Below are 25,347 nucleotides of genomic sequence, written 5' to 3'. Positions count from 1 at the left end.
GCGGAAAGAAACGCGGATGGAGACGGACTGGTGATAGGAAATGTGTATAAACCCCCTGAGCTACTGCCCCGTAGCAGTATTTCCTTGGTATTGATATCCTTCACAACAAAAAAAAAGATGGGTGAAACTCAAAAAACACTTTATTATCTGAAACAAATTTTTGAACAAACAATAAAGATGTAAACAATAGACAATTGAAAAGACCTAGATGGGGTTTTAAATGAAGCATGACCAACATGACTAATAGACAATGTCTTCCCATTACCAACACGTAAAGTGTCATTACCAGCATACTCTTCAGAGGTAGATAAATCTGCAATATCTGGAGTCACATGATTGGTTGCCATAGTGTCAGGGATCCATACCTGAGAGCCATTAATATCTGAACCATTGTTTTGATATGTTAAATTTGCTTGAAGTGGGGGATCATTACGGTTTTAACAAGCAAGAGCGGTGTGACCGTTGCGACCACAAATCTGGCATTTGGACTGACCACCGCTGTCGCCGTTGCCACCTCGGCCGCGACCGCCGCCGCCACTACCGCCCGCCTCTACCGCGCTGTCCATCGCCGTTGCCTTGATTCTGCCCGCCGTGACCACCGCGATTGGAGCGGCGAGACTACCCTCCTAGCTGGGCAGTGAAGACAGTCGACGATGCTCCATCGGCGCCGACACCATGAATAAATTCTTGGGCTCCAAGAAAGTCGGTCAATTTCGCGAGAGAGACAGGTTATCCGCGAACCAAGAGCGCCGCGGTTAGGTTTTGAAACTCCGACCGTAAACACCGAAAAACATATAGGTTCATCTCATCCGAGCCAACCGGTCGACCGGCCAAGGCTAGGTCTTCCGTAATAACACGAGCACGACCAATGTAATCAGCCAATGACGAATCTCCTTGACGAAGAGATTGAAGCTGGCTGAGTAGATGCAACGACCGGGCACATGAAGAGGAGGCCAGTGACTGCTCTATCAACTCCCAAACCTCCCGTGACGTCCGACGTCCAACGACGAGGTGCATGACTTCCTCTAAGAGAGAGGAAATTAGCATTGACATCAATGCTTTATCATGACGAAACCACACGGCATGGGTCGGGTTTGGTTGTGGCAAGGCGTCGGCGGCGACAGGGAAGAAAGTCGGGCATGGGTCGCTTTCGTCAACAAACCCCATGAGCCCGTGTCTTTGTAAAAAGGCACCACTTGTGTCCTCCAAAATAAAAAATTCTTATTGGTGAGCTTAATACTGATAAAGTAATGTGTAGTAGAAAGCAAATTAACAACTATAGAAATAAAGGAGGTAACATCAGCATAAAAAACGGTCCTTTCCAAAGAATTAACAGATCTGTCAGCCATGGGAACGAGAGAAACCCAAACTAGCTGATACCAAATGAAAATTGTATGAATTGTATTAGAAAACTGATGGAATATATATCAGAGAGAATCATAAGGAGACTAGGATAGAGAGTCTTAGTGTGACTCAAATACCATAAAGTCCTAATAAGGTGCATAAACTATCTTTTTTTATTTTTTTTAAATAATTAATCTATCATTTTTAAGCAATTTTTTTTCTTTTTTCTTTTCCTCCCCTTTTCTCACTCATCCTCCCTTTTAGGTGGCTTGAAAAAAACCTCATTGATAAAAATGCTCTTAGTATCGAGTGTCACCCACCACGACTCCTGAACTTAGAAAAATAAAATTGTACCTTGCAGTTCAATAGGCAGTATTTGAGAGAAGAGACAAATGTTCAAAATTTGATAATAATAGTGTGTAAATTATATCTAAAGTGGACAAATCCCTTGTGCACATCGATATTTAGCCCTATTTGCTAAGCTACTATGTTACTGTGATTTATTTGTATATTTTGTCGGACTAAAATATGAAGAACTATTGAGTTTGAAGATTCAACTCTTAGGAGAAGAAAATAAAATTGTATTATTTTCCATAAATCTTTTACCGATAAAAATTATCATAATTCCAATTTTAAACGCACTATATATAATATATTCATTTGGCATTCCCAAATCGGACACACCGGCGAATCGTCGACAATACTCATCATCTCTTCACGCAGCTATCGTGATTCCACAAAACCACCCGCCGATTGCGAAATCTTCCTCTGCTTTAACCCAACCAGATTCTTGGTTGTTCTTCACTTCAAACTGTTACTTAGACATGGAAGTTGGATACAGAGCTCAGATATATCACGAGAGACAGAGATTACAGTTCTGCCTCTTACACTCCCTCAACAATCTCTTTCAGGTACATTGTTAATCCTCCCGCTTCTTCTTTACTTCCCTTCTAATTTTCATATTTCAAAACTTCAAGTTGTATAAATTCCCCAATTCTGCAAAACTTGGAGTAATTCCTTATCTTTGAAAAAAAATCCCCTTTCTTTGATTACCTAGATAGAAGGGACTTTTTAGTTATTGAAATCTTTTGTTGTAATCTTGGATTCTTGATTATGCAGACTAAAACTAGTAATGCGTAGAAGAAGAAAAGTTAAAAAAAAAAAAAATTCAGTAGAAAGATTTTGAATTCTTGATTTTGCAGACTAAAACTAGTAATGCGTAGAAGAAGAAAAGTTAAAAAATATTCAGTAGAAAGATTTTTGAATTCTTGATTATGCAGACTAAAACTAGTGGTGCATAGAAAAAAAAAAAGTTTAAAAATATTCAGTAGAAAGATTTTGAATTCTTGATTATGCAGACTAAAACCATTTTCTCTTTCAGCCCCCACCCCTTTCCTTCTTTTTTTATCATATTATGTAATGATGACAATCTGGGTATAAGAATGGGATTTTTTTTAACATTGAATTTCTGGTTTAATTCAGGAGAAAGATGCATTTACGAGAGCTTATTTGAATGCCATTTCTGAAAGACTTGATCTTGATGATCCAAACAAGGGAAGATGGTCTCCGGTTATTTTTAAGTCTCATCACAACGTTTTCACTGGGAATTATGACATAAATGTTTTACTTGCTGCTCTTGAAGGAAAAGGGAAAGCTGTAGTTTGGCATGATCGGCGAAATGGGGCTTCTGCTATTGACCTTAATGGGGATAGTGATAAGTTGATGGGTATCATACTTAATATACCTGTCAGAAGGTGTGCTGGCCTATTTAAAAGTAGGCATTGGGTTGCATTAAGAAGCATTGAGGGCGTTTGGTATAATTTGGACAGTGAATTTGCTACTCCTTATGCTTTTAAAGATATAGATGAAGTTAGGGACTTTTTGGATGGTATAATTGCTGCTGGTGCTGAAATTTTTCTGGTTAATAATGAAGCACAGTGAATCTATACTTACCTTTTTCAAATTGTGGGTGCAAGTCCATGGACATTTTGAAGATTTGGATTGGGAAAGGTGCCATTACGATGACTTTAGTTTCTAAAACTTGTCCCCTTTTTCATGGCTCAAGTTAAATGTTAGCGTTTGTAACATGTGCTCAAAATGTTACTGAGGTCGTGATATGTGAAATTTCCAGTCTCGTTTCAAAGATCAACTCGTCAGTGCAGTGGTTTAGAGATGTATATGTAGCGGTCCGGAAAGTTAGGCCTTCTGCCTCTGCATGTTCTATCTCAATGTTGATCGTTCATTCTTGAATGATTGTTGTTGTCGCTAAATCACACTTGTACAGTTGTACATTTCCAAATTTTGCTTACTCTTGTTGTACATTTGTCAAACTCAATCGTTACTTACAGCATGTTGGCAATTGAAGCTTGTTCTTCCTGTTGATATCTGCTGATTCTTTGGATGTGGTCTATTTCATCATTGCACTTTTCTTAATGCCATAATTTTCAGATTTCAGATGGAAAGCAGATAGTTTTGCTTATTATATCTATAAATCTGCAATCATTATCCTGGATGGAATCTTCATGATGGAAACATCACTAGCTTCGAAAGTTGGCTGGTTAGGTACTAGGTTTTATCTTTGAATGTTGTTGTGGTGAAGATGCGAGAAGTTTTATATTCTGAATGTACAGTTTGAAATGAAGGAGTGCATGAACATAGAGAAAGCCCGGGCTTTCGGACCCCTCTGGTTTTGGCTATCCCTTTTACCCTTTCTCTCTATTTGGTTTTGAAATTTGTATGAGAATATATAGCAGATTGGCACTATCTGAGATTGGGGTTTTAATTTGTTTATTCAAATTTGAAGTACTTTCTCTCCCACTTTTCCTTGTTTATTTGCTTTGTTTTTTCAAAGGTTTCCAGCACTAATGTTTTCTATGTTTCAGTTGATATATATATATGTATATTTGCAAATGCTGAAGCATTTGAGTTGTTCACATTAAAGGTTACCTTTGTACTCCATTGTGTCTTCCACTTTATCCCCCCCCCCCCCCCACCCCCCATCCCCACCCCACCTACCCCAGCCAGCCGTGTGAGCCAATTATTCCTTCATTTTCTTTCTACCTTCTTATTGCTGCACATCATCATGTATCATATGATAAGCTTAATTTATTGCATATCATGTTTCATATGATGACCTTATCATATCTTTTACTAGTAGGGATATGATGTCAGGGGCAACAATCCGGATAGTTGACTTGGTGATTACAATGTTTTAAGTTTGAGTTTTGATTTACCTCATTGTAGTTCTTTGTCGGCTTTGTGATCAAAGCAAAGCGGGTATCACTTCAAAACATTAAACTATCACTTTTAACAAAGTGTATAGCATGCCAATGTCTTGTAGTCTAGTGGTACGACGTGACTCCTGGGTAAACACTGTTTTCATATCTAAATAGAGACAATTTACACTAAGAAGACCTGTGTGACGGGTTCGACCAAGAAGATGTTGACAGTAATCGAACTTATTATCTTTAATTATGGGAATCATGTTCAATTTCACCGACCAGGCCAGCCACTCCTTTCGGGTCTGTGAAACTGATTTTGTATGATATGTTAGTGTCCTAGTGATATGTACTAGTCTTGGGCAAGGCTGATACACATTAAGGTTGTGTGCCCACATTTAAATTTCAGCTTTATTAAGATATGTAGACAGAACATTAGAGCGCAGCTGGTCATGTGGTCATGTGTATATGCAGTTGTCATGTTAGGATATATAGAAGCACCCATTAACTCTTATTATGTCTTTTTAAGGGTTTGCGCTCCAAACTTGAAAGTCTCGGTACTTTTCACCTTAAACTCCTAAAATCTTGACGGATAAATAGAGAAGGGAATCATAAAATATGTCTTAACAATTTTAAATTTCTCAAGTACTTGTACACAAGTATTAATAATATAATAAGACAAATACATATCAGCCGGTCCTTTGTTCTCCCCTTATCTAGACTTATGATGAAAAAATAATTGTACGGTATGTCTTAACAATCTCAAGTTTTCAAAAATACTTATACACAGTCCCCACAACAAGATCGACAAACCTATATGCTGCCACCCTTCTAGTTTCCCCTTACCCTAAAATCTTGATGTAAAAGTAAATTACAAAATGTGTCTTAAAATCTCAAGTTTCTCAAAGTGTCCTGTTTAACTTGTACACTACTGCCCACAATGAAACAAATCCATATTGCCAATGGGGTCCTTCCCATATTCTAGAGCCTTGTTGATCGGAAAAGTAAATCTCAAAATGTATCTTAACAATAATATAGATTTTTCAAGTTTATATACTACTACTCATTACAGGACAAATTCATACCGTTTCTCTTATAAAATTATTCTACTGAACACTGAGACAAATTATATATATGATTTTAAAAGTCGTCAAGATGATTTATTATTAAATATCATATGAGAGAGCCTTTACACTACACAATATTAAAATTATCAGTAATTAAGGTGGTTGGTATAAGATGAGAAGAGAATTGTTGTCATGCTCTACTATAAATTCCATTTCTATTTAAGCACACCACTGCACAGCACCTCCATCCCCACAACTCAATCACTCGCATCACTGTTTTAATTCTGTCATCTCTCTCTCTCTCGCTCCCAATGTCGGCCAGAGGCGGCGAAATAGGAACAGGTACGAGGAGACCATCCGACCACAAGAGAAGAACATCGTCGACATCTGTGCTTCAAAAACAAAATTCCAGCAAGAGTAGAGCAACAACCGACGGTAATAGCAGCAAACCCACCAAGTGCGCAACATATACATGCAGTTTCAAGAGATCATCACAGTTATCTTCGTCGTCTGCAATCAGATACCTCAAACTTCTCGGTGGAAAGATGGTGGCAGCTCTCCGAATGATGTCGCCCAAGAGAAGCCGGAAAGTTACCTCCTCAGAAACCACGCCCAAGCCGCCGGCGCTTGATTCCCACAGAGCTGAGGCCATCCACGACTGCATCCAGTTCATCAACGACTCTTCTTCCTTGCCTAGATCCAATTCTGTCTCGTGCCAAGGTTAGTAGTGATCAGAAAAACTCACAATCATTTCGGAAGGTGTGCACGGGATAAACTTTTCTTGTAAAGATTAGTAAATCTTTATTTTTACAATATGATCTGCACTACATGTAACCAAGAATATATATATATATATATAGTTATTATCATTTGAGATCCTCCGAGTATAGTGGTTTTGCCACGTTTAGTGCTAAACTTTCAAATTGACCATTTGTGGTCCTTCGACTTTCAAATTTAACTATTTGTGGTCCATGTTAACCACCCATGGTCCTTCAACTTTCAAAATTTAACCACCCGTGGTCCTCTTGAAAGGACCATAATTGGTTAAATTTCAAAAATTAGAGGATCATGGGTGGTTAACTTGGACCACGAATGGTTAAATTTGAAAGTAGAAGGATCACAAATGGTCATTTTAAAAGTTTAGGACTAAACGTGACAAAACCACTATACTCGGAGGACTTCAAATGGTAATAACTCTATATATATATATATATATATATAACGTACGTAATTAGTGATGCTCTTTTTGGGGGTGTGGTTGTTGTAATAAATCATTATTGTTTGATGATTTCTCTATTCATGTTTATAATTTTCACTTTTCCCATGTTCCACGTACCCTCATATTTTCCTTGCATTTTTTGTATAGTCGTGAGCTATTGATATGTATTTTTTTTTTGAGTGACGAATGAAACATGTAATCAGTGTTTAAAACTATATATTGTGGTGCTACAACAACCAGCAAGGTTAAACTATAATAATTTATAAGGCTTTCCAATGATTAATAGAAATATGGTCCACAAATTTAATTATGTTTTCTGCCACCAACACCTACCAAGCTTTGTATATTGCAATCCTGCATCATCAATGTTTTGTTCAATTGGCATGTAAATTTGTTACTACTTGGGCAGTTGGGCTACATACATTTAGTGTTATTTTCTTTTGCTTTAGTCGGATGGATGAAAAAAGGCGTGACTAGAGTATATATACATATACTCTAAAAATGTAGCTAGATATTATTTTATGAGAAAAGTGTGATTTTAGTATTCTCCAAGACTCCAACCTTTACTTATTCAATCATAATATGATAATCAATGACTAAAATAACCGAACATTAAGGTAGAACAAAAACCCGAGATCTGGTTTAGTGAAAGGAACTCATTTATCTTTAATTGAAGGTCAATAGTAACTCTCCAGAGTGTCTACAATCCGACGGTCAAAATCCTGAGTGTATTCAAAAAAAAAAAAAAAAAAAAAAGTGGAACTGAATGGTCAAAATCACACTTTAATTTTTTTCCTCGATCTTCATCACCTATATATCCTGTAAGAATTACAGCTGTCTATATATATATAGGAGGTTGTCAATTTGAAACAGTTGGTTAACAGTAACAAATCTTGAAGTGTTTGACCAAGCACATGGCTGTGTTTCCAAATGTGGAGAAGAAGCATGCATGGTCGATCTAATCTTCATGGCCGTATTATAGTGTAGGCAGTAGAAGTAGGGTGGGTGGGCTTTGGGCATGCAGGCAGGGGAACCCGTTTCCGCCGGCTTTAATGCGTCGGTGACCACTCTATGGGCTATCCAGCTATGGCAGCGGCGCCACCCTTCTCATCTGAGTTGACGAAGACGTATGTCGCCCCATCCCTTTACATATCTCATGCTGTGCCACTGAATGCACCATGCGCATGGTGCATACGATGTAAAACAACGTCATTTTGATTAAAAACGCGTGTCCCATTTAAAATAAAAATTCAGGTTCGATTCTCGACAATAACATTATTGTGGATATATAGTTATGAATTTATGGATATTTAATTCATTCATTGTGGATATTTAGTTCATTCATTGTAGATATTTACTTCATTCATTCACTGTGGATATATAGTTATAAATTTATGGATATATAGTTATGAATTTATGGATATTTAGTTCATTCATTATAGATTTTACTTCATTCATTCACTGTGGATTTAGTTCATTCATTGTGGATTTTTACTTCATTCATTCACTGTAGATATATAATTATGAATTTGTGGATATATAGTTATGAATTTATGAATATATAGTTATGAATTTATGGATATATAAAAATGCTATTGTCAAGAATCGAACCTGATTTCTTCTTTTAAGTGAGATGCGCGTTTTTTTAACCAAAACGACGTCGTTTTGCATCGAATGCACCATTCTTATACCATAGATTCGGGTCCACAAAAATGCCCAAATTAGATCGCCAATGCATTTTTCACATTTTAGACCATTATAAACACAAACCATGCCCAATTAGCCACAAAATCGCCTCAAAATACTAAATACCCCAAAAAAAATACGTTGCATTTGACACTTATCATTGTGCGTTTTTAATTTCCCTAATTAATCTTAATGCATTAGATTGGTTCTCATAAACTCATGAAGAGGTTGATTCTAATATGATTTTTAATATATATATATATATATATATATATATATATTGATGGATTTAATTACTCGAGGTCGACTCGAATTACTAAACCCAATAAATAATGGATATGAAAAGGCGATGAATATAGGTCGCGGGGACAACTTTCGTATTGATAGTATTTCGTAGGAGAATTACAAGGAATATTTGATATTTAGACAATGTAATAGATGTCATCAACAAGACAATGATCCCCTTTTTATATTAGCTAACCTCCCAACCGCCCACCCTATTCTCGTGGGACAATTGAATCGCGGTTTGACCGAGTCCACGCGAGGACCCGGGGCAACCTTCTGCCCCTGGGTCGAGGTAGGCCCCAGCCGTGGCCAACGGGGCGAAGTAGACACCTGCCAAGGTCGACCTTGGCCGGGCTGCGGGAGACACCTAGCTGACGCCTTAGTAGGCTCGTGCCGGGGCCGCCCTTGGCCCCTTGCACCACGCCTTCTCGGGTCGACCTTGGTCGGGCCGCGGGAGTCTCCTAGTCGAGGCCTTAGTCGGCCTATGTCGGGGTCGCCCTTGGCCTCTTGCACCACGCCTTCCCAGGTCGACCTTGGTCGGGCCGCGGGAGTCTCCTAGCGAGGCCTTAGTCGGCCCGTGCCGGGGTCGCCCTTAGCCCCTTCACCACACCTTCCCTGGTCGATTTGTCCCGAGCCCGTTCCTAATATATCAATCATATATATATATATATATATATATATATATATATATATATATATACACACACACACTCTATGGTGATCTTCTTTTGAAAAATCAAAACCTATTTTCTTGCATGTATTATTTTCTAAATAATATGGATCATCATCTTTCTAAAAATTTGTACATTGTGATCTCTGGTGCATGTGTATGTGTCTTAGAGTATTCACAATGGTTGAGTTTTTTTGTAATTTTGAGAAGTTTTTGTAAGTGTGATTATGAAAGAAAATATGGGAGGGGAGAGAAAAAAGAGGAAAAAAAATAAAACAAAATTGTTTATGAAAAAAAAACAAACAACCTGTCAGGTGCGCTAGTCAACGCACCTAACGGGCACGTGCCTGTGTTGGCATTTGCTGTGCGCCAAACGCGCACAATAGTCAATTTTTTTTTCAGCTTGGCCTCCATGTTACTGTTCCAAGAATCCAACCCTTGCAGAATACCCCAATCTCTCTCTCTCCTACATTCTCTCTCCAATTTGTAAGTGAATTTTCTACCATTATCTCCCAAATAACCATAAATAAGGATGCTCTTATGTTTTGTGTTATGAAATCTTGTATCTTAAGAGTATGAATTTTATACTTGAAACAAATTAGTAATTATGACTTATGCTATGATTTATATATGTGTTTTGTGTTTTGAAATTCTGTGCCTATAAACACAAATTATGTATTTAAATCAGATTTGAAAAATAAGTAAATATGTAACATATATATGTATTTTTGCATTATGAAATTATGTACCTTACGAGTATGAATTTTGTACTACACTATTTTGATTCAGAGTTCAAAATATTATGTGAACTTTGTTCCATGATATAAATTGCCTTTACATATTTGCCCGTTTTGCATTGCCCAAAATATTATGTGAACTTTGTTCCATGATATAAATTGCCTTTACATATTTGCCCGTTTTGCATTGCCCACGTTCTTGTCCATTCTCCCATTAGTCTTGGAATAGGACAAGACTGCGTATGTTCATGGTGAGCCTTCACAGTATTCATAGCCACCGCCCGATGTAACACGCTCGATCTGCCTGCCCCCTAGGCCCTAGCTAGTGGGTCTCGGTGAGATTCGAATTTAAGTGTCTTTGTGTCTCCATAAGCACAAATCTCTGATTTTAAATGATGTTATTTGTAAGTGTCATTTCGTGGACTATTAGTACTTGTTAAATGAATTGATTCTATTCTAAATTAAAGGTAACACTTGTGTGAGACTATTTTATGAGTGTAGATTACGCTATGGAAAAGTGTTTATTATATGCATAGTGAACATAGGGGTAAATTCATAATTTTTATGCTGTAGATTCATAATTTATTGTCATTTGTTGTTAAAGACGTTTCTCTCTTCGCAATCGCATTATTTCATCTTCGCAGTACAGATATTATGAATCTACAGTACAGAAATTATGAATCTACAATATAGAAATTATGGATCGATCTATCTCATGTTCACCATGCGTATGGTGAGCACGGTTCCACAGCATAACTATTATCTTACGAGTCTCAATTCTTGAGACGAACCGGATCTTTGATTAATTGGATCAAATCTTTGATTAAACTTCATTAATCACATATTCGATCCGTTTCATGAATTAAAACCTATGAGACGGTCTCACACAAATTTTTACCGTAAATTAATTATATATATGAAATTAAGATTTTGAATAGAATTACATTAACATATACTACATTGTAATAGAATTAGCAGCATTAAAAAAAAAAAAAGAAAAAAAAAAAACGTTAATATCAACTTGGGCTGGGGTGGCATTGAATCATGGATACGACAATGCTCATGTGTCCAACTAGACTAGGCCTCATTGCTCAGGACCTAATCTACGACCTAGATAGCTGGATGAAGTCTAAACATTTGTTTACCTCAAAAAATTGTTCACTGTTTTATATTTTCTAATTCTTTAAAAAAAAATTGTTTATTAACACTCATTTTTTAAAAATTATTTTTTAAACTAACGTTATAAAATTAATACAAGTTTAATTTCGAGTGATTTTTAGACCTTATATATATAACATATTTTTAAATATGTTTGGTTTAAATGAAATAAATATAATATTTTCTTTTAAGTGTAATATATATATAGTTTTTACATTTGATATCAATATATAACATAACTAAAAATATTATCTGAACCAATAACATATTAAGTTTAACTAAAATTTAATTTAGATAATATTAATACTTTTTGAAGCTAATATTTAAAATATTTTTGAATATATTCATTTGAATGAAATGTATATATATAATTCTTATTTTGAAATCTAATATGTGCAAAATTTCAATATCCAATATCTACGTTGGGAGCTGTATAGTATGGCAAATTATGTTGTGCATCCGTATGCACTATGCATGGTGCATACGGATGCAAAAACGACGTTGTTTTATTAAAAACGCACGTCTCCCCTTAAAAAAATCAGGTTCGATTCCCAGCAACAACATATGAACTAAAATTCTAGAATCGATCAACTATAATTCCATAATTGATGAACTAAAATTTCACAATCTAATCTATGAACTAAAAATTCCAGAATGAATGAACTAAAATTCCAGAATCTATGAACTAAAATTTCAGAATCGATGAACTACAATTTCAGAATCGATGAACTAAAATTTCAGAATCGATGAACTACAATTTCAGAATCGATGAACTATAATTCCAGAATCAATGAACTAAAATTCCATAATCTATGAACTAAAATTCCAGAATGAATGAACAACATAATGCTGTTGCTGGGAATCGAACCTGAATTTTTTTAAGGGGAGACGCGCGTTTTTAATAAAACGACGTCGTTTTGCATCCGTATGCACCATGCATGGTGCATACGGATGCACAGCATAACTACTCGTATAGTATATATACATAATATTTTTTTTTTAACAATTGGGCCCCCAAAATTTGGGGGCCCTATTGTAAAAAAAAAAAAATTATATACATATATTATATGAGATTATGAGCCTAGAGCAGTATCGCCGTAACCACGCACTCACGCAATAACGAAGGAATCCTTCTATCTATATATTAAAGTCATATAGCCATGGCCAATCAAATTGCAGTATTTTCCCGCCTAAGTAAAACTACACCGTTTTGATCATTTTGTTAAAACCTTCAGATATTTTTTTTTCGCATTTATATCTTGGTTTTAATATATAAATGGATAGAAGGATAACTGATGCACCGTTTTGGATTCCCCAGGTTGTTGGAAGTTGTTCCAAAGAACAATTCAGTCCTAAATTAATTGTAGCAGCACGTTTATTTAATCTATGGCCTGCTGTTTAAAAAAGGGTGTTGCTATTTGCACCACCCATTGACTAAAATGAGGTATAAAGCACTTTGAAAATGTAAAAAGGTAGTAAATATGGGTGGTGCAAATAGCCTAATGGGTGGTCAAAATGCTATTTGCACCACCCTATTAAATTTACAATTATGAGGTCAAAATGTAATTTAAAAAAAAAAAAAAAAAAAAAAAAAAAAACGGAGCAGCCAGCAGCCATTTTTTTTTTTTCTGCCTCCTTGCCTTCCTGGTCCATTTTTTTTGTTTTTCGATATATGTTTATTTTAAATTTATGATTTCAATAGATAGTTTTTTGAACTTGATAATTTTAATACATATATTTTGTAAATTTACAATTTCAATTCATATTTTTTAGTTAATATTGTTGTTAGTGAAATGAAATTACGTGTAGAATGAATGGCAAGGAATCCAAAAGACTTAAATGGCTCTATATATATGTGGTGTGTGTGTGTGATGTACATGTCATACAATCAAAATCAAAATCAAAATTCGTGTGTGTGTGATGGACGGTTGGATAGATAATTTGTTTAGCTACAACGATCAAAATCAAAGCCAATTTCTTAGTTACAATGGTCCAAATCAAAATCAACAACATTACGAGGTATTTTAATTTTTTTTTTATTCGAATTGTTACTGAAATGTTACAATTGAACTTATGTATATTTGTTCATTGCTTTTATATATTATTTAAAAATTTAAGTTCATTGCTTTCATATATTATTTAGAAATTTAAGTTCATTGCTTTCATATATGTTCATTAATTTCATATATATATATATATATATATATATATATATATATATATATATATATATATATATGTGTGTGAACTTAGTAAATTGAATATTACGTATTATTTATATATTCATTGCTTTTATATATTATTTAGAAATTTAGATATGTATATTTATTTTTGATTAGAAATTCATTGCTTTAATATATCAATATTGAATATATTATTTTGTCTTTATATATTAAGAGTTGTTATTTGTTTGTTTGTTTAGGACGAAAATGCAATCGAAATTTATGATGACAATAGAACTAAAGATGATGATCAAGTGAACCTAAATCTCGAGGTTGCATGCGAATTGTCTACAGAAACGGTAAACAAAATTCATACGCATACTTATTATTATTGTAAGCATGTAATTATTAATATTATTATTATTATTATTATTATTATTATTAATTAGTACGTATACTTAATTTCTGTTTTTGTTTTTGTTTGTTTGTTTTTTTTTTAATTTGTTGGTATACATGCATGTAATTATTATTATGATTATTAATTAGTACGTATACTTATGATTATAATTAATTAATTAGGTATTTTTATTATTGATACAAATAATTTTTTTATTAGGCATTCATGTCTCGCGAAGATTTAATTGAATGGGTTCAAAGTAGAGGTCGGGATCTCGGTTATGTTATTGTGATTAAAAGGTCCCGGAATAAAAGTCCTACAGTTATATTTCAGTGTGACCGTGGTGGTACTTACGTGCCAAAAAAATCTCATCTAAAAACACGGGTACAAGAAAAATTGATTGTCCATTCCAATTGGAGGGGAAATACATACGTGTTGATGGTTGCTGGAGGGTTAGGGTAATATGCGGAGTCCATAATCATGAGCCTGCATTGCACCTTGAAGGTCACCCTTATGCAAGGCGATTATCAGGAAATGAAGTCGAATTGGTGGAAAATTTGTCAGCGATGCATGTGAAACCACGAGATATTTTAACGTCGGTGAAGATGCAAAATCCGGATAATGTTTCCATCACAAAAACCATATACAATGCACGCCAAAAATTCCGGATGATGGATAATGCAGGTAAAACTCAAATGCAAGTTGTTATGTCTTTTTTACATAACAATGGTTATGTGCATGAGAGTCGAACTAATAATGCAACAGATGAGTTAGAAGATTTATTCTTCGTTCATCCTAAATCTATGGAGAAGTGGCGTGCATTTCCACATGTCCTGTTGATAGATGCAACCTATAAGACAAATAGGTACTCGATGCCTCTCGTCGAAATGGTTGGTGTAACTTCGACCAACATGACATTTTGCATAGCGTTCGCCTTCATGCACAAAGAGAATGAGTCCAATTATACTTGGGCATTAAATTGTCTCAAAGCCACAATTGAGGGATGCATTACCCCGCGTGTTATCGTCACGGATCGAGAGTTGGCATTGATGAAAGCATGTAAAAATGTGTATCCGGATGCTAAAGGATTACTTTGTAGATGGCACATCTATAGAAGTATTTTGAGAAAGTGCAGGGCATCGATCCCCTCAAACCATCATTGGGATTTATTCTACAAATCATGGAACGCATTAGTTGAGTCTTAGACTCATGAATCATATATGTTCCATTTAGCTCAAATACAAGCAGTTTTGGTTGACTTTCCAGGTATTATTCGATGTATATTTTAATATTTTTTTTAACAAGGCATATTTGTTCAACTACTGTAATTATTTCTTCAATTATTCACATTTTCAGGTGTTTTTGGTTATATTGATGATAATTGGCTGCAACCGTATAAAGAAATGTTTGTATCTGTTTGGACTGATCGATATCTCAATTTTGGAAATCACACCACGAACAGAGTTGAGAGTCAGCATGCCAAGTTAAAAAAATACTTGGAGTCATCGCAGTCAGATTTGGAGACATCATTGGTTTATATCGACAGAGTCATTCAGTCACAGGACACATCCATCAAAGCAAGTCTTGAACAAAGCAAAATTTTGATTCGACATCGGTTCAACACGTCACATTTTCAAGAATTGCGAGGATTTGTGTCTATTCATGCACTGAATCTCATTTTTAATGAGTTTGAGAGGTCACGGGCTGGCGGGATTACTTTTGAAAATTGTGGATGTCGATTGCGAACAAGTTGCGGGCTTCCATGTGCACACGAGCAGGTAACATATTTTAACTGTGGTAAGCCTATCCCACTTGATTCGATTGATATCTTTTGGAGGAAGCTCGACTTATCATCTTCCATCTCTCTAACCAATGAAGATTTTGGTGTTGAGCATGAGCTTCATATGTTTAAGGATCAGTTCAAGAAACAATCAAGAACCGGTAAATTCAACATATTGAGAAAGTTGAGGGAGTTGATCGCGCCATCTACAACTTCGATCCGTGAGCCACCCGTGCAAATAAATGTTCGTGGGCGTCCCACTTCAAAAAACAAATCTCTCATAAGAACTCTATCTCTCAGAAAAACTAAAGCCGAGCCAAATAATATTCAATTTCAAGAACAAGCTCGGAATAGTTGTTCAGCTGCACCAACTTCAGGTGATAGACACTTTTACCATCCATATATGCTTCAACTTCCGGTTATATTCCATCCTTTTATCATGCAAGTGCAAGATGTGAAATCTGATGGAAACTGTGGATTTCGAGCCGTAGCTCTCTGTCTCGGTTTTAAGGAGGACGAATGGTTCAAAATTCGATCCAATTTAATCGAAGAACTAGAGTCTCACACAATGGAATATACCGATATGTTTGGAACTCAAGGATGGTATAATGCCTATAACATGTTGAATTTTTTTGCACAAGATCGGTGTGCACCAGTTGAGCACTGGATGACTATGCCGGAGATGGGTGTACTAATTGCTTCCGGATACAATGTGATACTATATGTTTTGAGTATGGCCGGCAGTACAACATATTTACCACTTCGATCTAGCCCACCACCTTGGTACGAGCATGTAGCAATAACCCTTGGTTATGTTAATAATAACCATTATGTCAAGGTAACATTGACAGGAGGGTACCCAATGCCTACAATTGCTCCACAATGGGCTTATTTTAGATATGATTGTGCAAATGCATGGATGACTCCATATATGAATAGGATTGAAAGTTACAATGAGCATGTACGCTCTAATTGTACTCGGGAAATGTTATATTAGATTGAAATTGAATGAATTTATTTTTTATTTTATTTTTATTGTGAAGTTAATATATTTTTACAATTTTTAGCGATTCAAATTTTATTTATTATATCTCTATAAAAAAAGATAAAATAATGAATACAACAAATTTAAGTTATAAAAAATATTAAAATAACAAAATTAATCATTATTTTGAATTTAAAAATTAAACCATAAACAAAAACAAGTATTGAAAATAGAAAGTTAAAAAAATTATATTGAACAAAAAAACAAGTATTGAAAATAAAATTTAAAAACATATGTATTGAAAATAAAAATTTTAAAAATAATTACACAAATAATTAAAAAAAAAAAAAAAGGCGATCATTTTTTTTTTTAATGTTTATTGTTAAAAAATAATAAATAATAAATGTTACCACCTACTTTGACTACATTTATTTGCACCACCTACTTTGGTATTTGCACCATCTATTTGACCTATTAAATAGGTGGGTGCAAATAGTAAATAGGGTGGTGCAAATAGAACTTCCCTTAAAAAATTGAATCTCGATTCGAGAATCGAAACATCATTTAATACTCTAGGAATTAATGTACGTGAAGAACTCTAACACTATCTACCAACTAAAGCCTATATAATACAGAGATAATTAGCGAATACAAACAATAGCAAATTCAGAAATTCCTTTGTGGCTCAGAGTTCTCTTCCAGAATGGGTTTGTAGGTTCTTGCTCGTGATCTATCAACCATAAACTGTAATAGCGCTGTCAAGGCAAGGGTAATCAACCATAAACTGTAATAGCGCTGTCAAGGCAAGGGTAATAGAGAAGGGTAATAGAGAAGTTGTCTTCCATGATGAAGAGGTACATGTCATTTTCTACATTATTCTGCATAGAAAAAAATTGTTTTTTAATGGTCAGTATATACCAAAATTGATATCCAATGCTATGTAAATTGCTTATCTACAGGGCATTCTTATACATGCTCATATACCAAAACCATATGTAGCAAATTTCATGAACAGCAATGTCGTGTTAAGTATGGTTTGAGAGGTGAGTATACATCTCTTTGTACACACTTTGTTTTCTTCACTGCCAATAAGCTGGCTGCAATAGAATAAGCCTTTACTTTTGGAGGTAAAAATTTAGCCACCAGATTTTTTGTTTGATAAAATATGGTTTTAATGAAAAATACCAATGAATTTAAAAGGTTGGTTTACAATTCAGGGTTTCATAAGCGATGAGCCAGACAGTCCAATAGCAACTCTTGGAATGACCAAGAAAGGGAAAGAGAGTGAATTGGTTTTATTATATTCTCTTTGGTAGTATCTTGATTTTCTGTGTAAGTATGAATTTGACTTACATACCTTACATGATATTTACAAGGCATTTCTTTACTGATATGAAAATCATAAATTACCATAGCATGGTGGATGCCTATTGTCCTGAGTTGCTGGATAATCAGCATAAGGACCTAACCTCACAGCTTGAGTCTAACAAATTTGGATGAGGAAAATTTGGATGAGGTAACACATCACATATCATAAGCATGAGGTTTATATACTTGCACATATATCCTGTTTTCTTATTTATAAATTGAATACTATTATGAATATTATTCAATTTATTTGTTTTATTTACAGGATCCTTTTGGCTTAGATGACTTTGGTCATTTTGAGATGACTTTTGTGAGAGATGCTCATCAGGAAATGATGGAATCGGGCTGAAAATGTCTCTAATGGAGGATATCAATGAGTGGAGATCCTAAAAGACTTGAGACTTTAGTTGTTAAGTTGGACAAAATGTAATGCTACTAAGTCTTTCTATGATATGCTTCCTAATGGGGTCAGGTTGTATGTTTTTGTACTTTATGATAATTTTGTAAACTTGGCTTGCTTTTTAAGGTTTCTACTATTGTGCTAAACTATCTAAAACCTTTGCTTGCACAAAAACACAGCAATTGTATGAATCTAAAAAGTTGTAAAAACCAATTTTTGTATAGATTAAAATTTGAAATAACAATTAAAGTGATGTGTGCAAAAGTCTATTTTTTTACGAAAATAAACAAACAAAAATCTAGAACAAAATACATTTTAGGAGAACAATTACAACTACCAACACCGGAACAATTACAACTAAAACTAGGTTTTCGATTAACAAAACTTTTAGTTAATTTCCTGGCAAAATTAGTACAAGAACCATCAAATATAGCTATAATGTTCTGACATAGATAAATTTTTAACCGAACAGAGACTTAGATGAACAATGAACAAAAAATATACCTTTAGTCGAAGACGTAGATTAGGTGATCTACTGTCGTAAGTTAGGGTTTGAAGGAAAGAACTGTGAATAGATTGTATGAATTTTACCATGAACCGACAAATCAATCTCGAAATTGAAGGAAAGAACTGTGAAATCGTAGTATACAATCGCGATTTCACAGTGGGTTTGAACCTGCTCCGGTGTCTCCATACGTTGCTACGGTTGTCTCTATTGATGTTTGAGCCGGAGTAGAGGATCTAGTGTGATTTCTCATATGGTAAATGGTGATGAGAACTACTGGAAATCGCAGAGAGGAAGAGAGCATTAGGAAATGGGGATGGAAATGGATTTTCGTGGTTCAGACGAGTTGGGGGCTTTTTGGGTTATTATTATTATTATTATTATTATTATTATTATTATTATTATTATTATTAGGGAAAATGGTCAAATATGCCCTCAAACTTTAGCTTAAAAGTTAATTAAGACCCTAAACTTTTTAAATGTGCAATTACACCCATCAATAATTCATTTAAGTGCAATGAAGTCCAAAAACAAATTAATGACCTGCTATCACAGGTCATTAAAGTTCAGGCCACCTTGTGGTGAATTTTATGGCAAAAAAAAAAAAAAAAAAAAAGACCTGCGGAATTTCCGATAAAAAAGTGACCGGTGAAATTTTCGACAAATTTGGGTCGGTTGTTGGTCACTTTTTTTTGCCAGAAAATTCGTCGGAAGGTGGCCTGTGGCCTGAACCCTAATGACCTGTGATAGCAGCTCATTAACTTATTTTTAGGCTTCATTGTACCTAAATAAATTGTTGATGGATGTAATTGCACCTTTAAAAAGTTTATGAGCCTAATTGACTTTTTAGCTAAAGTTCGAGGGCTTATTTGACCATTTTACCTTATTATTATTATTATTATTATTATTATTATTATTATTATTATTATTATTATTATGGAAAATTGTGGTAGACAAGTATTATTAAAATTATTAGTATTAATAGGGAAATTTACAGCATTATTGTTATTAACAATGTCAGAAAAGTACAACACCAATGAAAACTTATAGATGAAAAGTGAGCATGTCCAACACTTAACCATGAATTCTGGGCATGCACGTATAACTTATGAACGAAAAGTGCAATTTTCCCTTATTAATATGCTATTATTGTTATATTAGTAATATTATTATTGTTCATATTATTATAGACTATGATTAGTGTTTTGTAGGTTAACAACAAAGGATTAAAAATATTAATTTTTGAAGAAAGTAGCTTAGTTCATTGAATCATAAGCAAGTGAGGCAACAACAAAATGATGAGGTGTTTCAAACCATTCCCGGGTGTAAACAAATCAAATAAAAAAATTTGATTCGTGATTCGAATTCGAATATGTTGATTCGAATTCGAATTCGAATACTTTTTTCGATTCGAATATTTTTCGAATACCAATACGAATTAGAGTGTATTCGATCGAATATATTCGAATATTTTATGTTATTTAAATATAAATTTTTATTACATTTTATCTTAATTTATTAGAATATTTTGTAAAAAATTAAATTAAGCATTTCGAATTCGAATATTCGAGTCGAATCGAATATATTTGAATAAATTGGTCGAATCGAATACGAATCAAATTTTTGTATTCGAATATTATACGAATACGAATATTCGAATATATAGTCGAATTTGAATCGAATACTGAGATATTTGACTCGATTCAATTCGTTTACACCCCTACCACAGATATAGAAACGGCCTCCTGAGCTAACACGTGGACTGCACGATTAATCATTTGTAATTTTATTTTTATTTATAATAAAATTATTAATTTCATAGTCTTACTTTTAATTAAATTTTTATTTCAGTATGTTAGCTATATAATTAAAGTTATTATTTCAAATTTAAATTGAAATTTTAGTATGCTGGAATCTATTTACATTATAAATATTAATATTTTGTATGTGCAATTTTCATAAATATTTTTACATTGTAAGTACATATAAATTATTTGAATTTATATTTTACAAATTCTGTATGGTATTGAATAAGACAATTTTTTATAATATATACCGGTAATATGTTGTGATTAGGGTTAGGGATTCACAAATTATATATTTTTATATATATAATGAGTTGTGTCTAGGGTTAGATATTTGGGTTTTTTTTTGGCTGAATTTTGACAATAAGAATCATGACTTCGATTTTGAGAGTTAAATAAATGCGCTGAATAATATAGTTGATTATTATGTTTAATAAATGAGATGGATTTGACTACATAAATTTACACTAATATGCAATTATTATTTTTATTTTTTAATTTATATTTATATAATTTAGAATTTATGTAATTATTTCATCTAATTTTTTAAGTTTTTTATTTATAATAATTTACAAACTTTGACGTTTGACTTTTTCTTTTAAGAAATCGATATTTAACTATGGTTAGTTTTTGTTTTTGTTTTTGTTTTTTGTTTTTTTATTTTTTGAAAACCAAATCGAAAACATCATTAAATTAAACGTTCAATACAAGAGAGACTTGAATAAAGCCAAATAGAAGAATCAGTTTGAGAAGGGGCAGCCAGCAGCCCCTGCCAAGACATGGGTTAGTAGTTCACATGGACTAAAAATTTCGGTATGTTGTAATCTATTTTGATTATAAATATTAATATTTTTGTATGTGCAATTTCCATAAATATATTTATATTGTAAGTACATTTAAATTATTTCAAAGAAATATTTTTTTCCATTAAATTTTGAGAATAATTGCTTGATTTTATTATTTTATAAATTATTTTTATGTATTTTTAGTCTCATCAACAATAACATTATTTAAATTTTATGTCGTGCATCACATAACAGTACAATTTGAAAGTCGAAAGACCACGGGTCGTCAATTTGAAATTTTAGAACTAAACGTGGCAAAATTATTATACTCGATCACAAATGACCTCGAATGGCCACATATGACATTAACACTTTTTAGTAATTACCCAACTTAAATATTAATTTTTAATTTAATTACAACAATTTATAAAAGAATAAATCTCATATTTGTTTTTTATTTATGATATTTAATAACATAACATGATTTTAATATTTAGTCCGTGCATCGCACGGGTGAACTACTAGTGAAGCATAAACATAATCTTCTATTACTATGATATATTCTGATAATTTAATCCCTAATCTATACTTTCCCTAATCCCCTTTCATATTTCTTAATCTCTATTTCCCTAATCTCTTTTCTTATTCCCTAGTCTCTAGGTTAATAGGTCATAATCAATAGTTCATTACCCTCAAGTTCTTCATCATACATCTGGTAATTATTAATTAAAATTTATTAACTTAATTGTACATATTGTTTGACTTATTTCACAATTATTATTTATTGGCATTGCTTATTGACTTAATAATTTTAAATATTGAATCATATATTCAAGAGTTTGTTTCTTGATAAATTATTTATTGATAGAGATTCTAAACAATTTTTTTTTTGGATTTTATAATTATGTTTTCTAGAAAATATTCTTTTGGGTCTGAGAAGCGTAAAAAGAAAAGAAGAATTGAGCAACTAACTCAATTTCAAAAGGGAACTATTAAAAAATTCATTACAAAAGAATATCAAATAGATGAGAAAAAAAGATTATGCCAATGAAAATTTGTTAGATGCTAACATTCATAAAAAAAAAAAAAAAAAAAAAAAAACAAGGTGATCGTGAGACTAGAAAAAATTTAAATGATAGTATGTGCACAACAATGATAAGTATGGTATCACTGTGACTATGAAAATGATAAGAGTGTTGATGGTTGTTTAGATCGATTGTTAAACCATGGACCAGGGTTCATATTGCATTATAAACCCTGATACAAAAGTTCGGTACCTATAGTTAACAGTTTCTGTACATGTAAACAAATAACTTGATAATTGCTGACACATAATATGATAGCTACATGTACAGAATCTATCAATTGCATGTACATAATTTGTCAACTATAGACACAAAATCTGACTTGATAATTGCTGACACATAATATGATAGCTACAGGTACAGAAACTAACAAATGCAGGTATAAAATGTGTCAACTATAGATATAGAATCTGAATGTTAGTTTTGGACTAGGGTCTAAAACGCAAGGTAGACCCTGGTCCATGGTATAATTTGCCTATTTAGATGATGGTGGTACAATAATAAATCAAATGATTCGTTTTTATTTGACATACTAGTATTTTTTATGCGCGATGCACAAAAAATAGGTGCCAAATATTAATACATTATATTAAAATTTTAAATTTATTTAGATTTTAGATATTTAAATTATTCTAAATAATAATAATAATAATAATAATGTAAATCATTTTTATAAATTTGATATTTATATTTTATGTAAAAATTAACATATAACTCAAATATATAATGTGTATATATTATTATTAATGAAGAAGATAAGAAAATATATTGTGGATGCATGTGCATGGTAATAATAGTGGAAAAGATAACGGAAGTTATAACGGTAGGGGTATGTTTGTCCAAAATATTTTAATGTACAACCTTTATAGCATAATGTAAAAAAAAAAAAAAAAAAAATTAACGAAAAAAACGGATATAAATCAGGGGTATAACTTTCATTCACACTTATTATGTTTTTAGATATGATCCAATAAATTGGAATGCCCTTAATTCTAGATTAATAGATATTCTTTTAAAAAGGGGGTCCAAATTCATATGTCGCACAAGATCTCTATTTTTATTGGAGCGGTCATGCTATGAGGTATTTGGTAAATAGTTGTTAGCTGATTGGTTAGTAGGTTTGACTAGTTGATAGCATTAGCTGATTGTAGAAAGATGTTTGGTAAATTAATTAGTTGTTAGCTGATAGTTAATTACATACAAAATGACTTTATCAAACAGCTGCTTTGAGCAGCTTTTTGAATTCTTAGTATTTTAGAACAATAAGCTATTACAAAAAGTTAATTAATCAAACACTCATATTAATTGTTTAACTAAGTCAAACAATTAAATACTGATTAAACAAATCAAAATTAACTAATAGGCTAACTATTTTACTAAATAGGGCATATGGGTTCTTGTAGTCCTGATCTGAGTTACCAAGAACACTTGTTCATTCTCATTACGCCGAAATTCAATATGCTAGCATGGTGTTATAGGCAATTAATTTACCCTAACAAATAATTATACAATAATCAATATTTTATTACAATTGTATTAGCAATTCACGCGGCTCTATTGCAGTTGTATTAACAATCCACGTATTGGGATGAGGGGGAACACGACAGCAATATTTGACAATTTTAAGGTTGTAATATAAGTGAAATAAGATGGTCTGAAATCATTAAATTTGGAATTAAAATTATAAAGAAAATTACAGAGAGAGCATAAACAAGAAAGACGACAGCGTCTTTTGTTGTCTAATAATGTGGTAATGATTCAGACAAAAAGTAAAAAAATATTACGTACGGGGGAGTAAAAATCTGCGGCAAATTCATTCATCTTTCTTGGCGAAGAGGCCGCCGAAGCCACCAAAGCCGCCGCCGCCGCCATTGGGTTTAGTTTTGGGCGGTGGAACGGCCACGGAGTTCCGGCGACCGCTGACGGTGCCGCCGCCGCTCTTGTCCTCCACTTTTTGCAAGATTGGGTCGGTCTCCAACAGCTGGTCTTCCTTCTGCATCCCTCCCAGAATCCAGTCCAGCAGGCCCTTCTCTTGGCTGCTTCCGCCGGAGCTCTTGGCCGCCGTGGCGGCTGCGCGTACTCTTCTCTGGCCTGCGGCGGCCACCGGAGGAATGAACATGTTTAAAGAAGCCATCTCAGATCAGTGGGCGGTGGTGGTGGTTGGTTGGTGTTGAAGGGCAATTGTTGTATAGAAGAAGATTGCGATGATAATTAAATGGACGTGTTTGTGGCACAAGTTCTCCACAAGTGTCTTATCCTTTCTTTCTTATTTATTTATTTATTTCCCTTTTAGGCCTTTATCTTAATTAATAAAGGCCTTTAGGAGAGCGAAACACTTTTACTTAGATGACACATCTATGGCTCCCCTTGAAGAAAGATCACATGATCAAATTTTGATGGTGAGATATTGACTCTTTGGACTGTAATAATTAGAGAAAGTATAGAACATATACTACATTATAATAGAGTCAATAGTACTAAAAAAAAGGCTTTTAGAAATTAGGGGAGATCGGGAATTCGAACTTACTCTCGTATGGGCAAATCAATCTAGCTAGCACTTTACTTCTTAATTGCGCCCGTCGGGTGCGAACGAGTCTGAGTATGGTACGGGCTTAAATGTGTCTCCTACAGTTGGCAAATTATTTTGTGGACCTGGGTCCGGGTCCAAAAATACATAATTTACATACTGAA

The 25,347-nt window shown here is 33.6% G+C and overlaps 3 protein-coding genes across 3 annotated transcripts; 2 read left to right on the top strand and 1 right to left on the bottom strand.

The window, feature by feature from the left end:
- Positions 1-2,008: 2,008 nt before the first annotated feature.
- LOC109173687 (josephin-like protein) lies at positions 2,009-3,730 on the top strand. Its single transcript, XM_019322968.1, has 2 exons — positions 2,009-2,255; positions 2,827-3,730. Exons 1-2 carry the CDS (start codon positions 2,169-2,171, stop codon positions 3,283-3,285), a joined length of 546 nt encoding a protein of 181 aa, XP_019178513.1. The 5' UTR covers positions 2,009-2,168; the 3' UTR covers positions 3,286-3,730.
- Positions 3,731-5,940: 2,210 nt separating this feature from the next.
- Positions 5,941-16,720, top strand: LOC109173552. The gene is made up of 4 exons (XM_019322792.1): positions 5,941-6,349; positions 14,448-14,627; positions 14,709-15,002; positions 15,300-16,720. Exons 1-4 carry the CDS (start codon positions 5,941-5,943, stop codon positions 16,718-16,720), a joined length of 2,304 nt encoding a protein of 767 aa, XP_019178337.1.
- A 7,749-nt stretch (positions 16,721-24,469) lies between these two features.
- LOC109173551 lies at positions 24,470-24,790 on the bottom strand. The gene has a single exon (XM_019322791.1). The coding sequence runs from the start codon at positions 24,788-24,790 to the stop codon at positions 24,470-24,472; it is 321 nt and encodes a 106-aa protein (XP_019178336.1).
- Between the last annotated feature and the right edge of the window lie 557 nt (positions 24,791-25,347).

This window comes from Ipomoea nil, unplaced genomic scaffold, assembly GCF_001879475.1.
Source record: "Ipomoea nil cultivar Tokyo-kokei standard unplaced genomic scaffold, Asagao_1.1 scaffold0482, whole genome shotgun sequence".
NCBI classification, from domain to species: domain Eukaryota; kingdom Viridiplantae; phylum Streptophyta; class Magnoliopsida; order Solanales; family Convolvulaceae; genus Ipomoea; species Ipomoea nil.
The sequence above is the reverse complement of the archived record's forward strand: the minus strand, read 5'-3'. Positions and strand labels throughout refer to the sequence as shown.

Bases quoted from the DNA above. Each gene is read 5' to 3' on its own strand.
- LOC109173687 (XM_019322968.1), top strand. From the start codon at position 2,169: ATGGAAGTTGGATACAGAGCTCAGATATATCACGAGAGACAGAGATTA. The intron at 2,256-2,826 runs GTACATTGTTAA...GGTTTAATTCAG, and splicing joins CCCTCAACAATCTCTTTCAG to GAGAAAGATGCATTTACGAG.
- LOC109173552 (XM_019322792.1), top strand. From the start codon at position 5,941: ATGTCGGCCAGAGGCGGCGAAATAGGAACAGGTACGAGGAGACCATCC. The intron at 6,350-14,447 runs GTTAGTAGTGAT...TGCACCTTGAAG, and splicing joins CAATTCTGTCTCGTGCCAAG to GTCACCCTTATGCAAGGCGA. The intron at 15,003-15,299 runs GTAAAAATGTGT...TCACATTTTCAG, and splicing joins GTTGGCATTGATGAAAGCAT to GTGTTTTTGGTTATATTGAT.
- LOC109173551 (XM_019322791.1), bottom strand. From the start codon at position 24,790: ATGGCTTCTTTAAACATGTTCATTCCTCCGGTGGCCGCCGCAGGCCAG.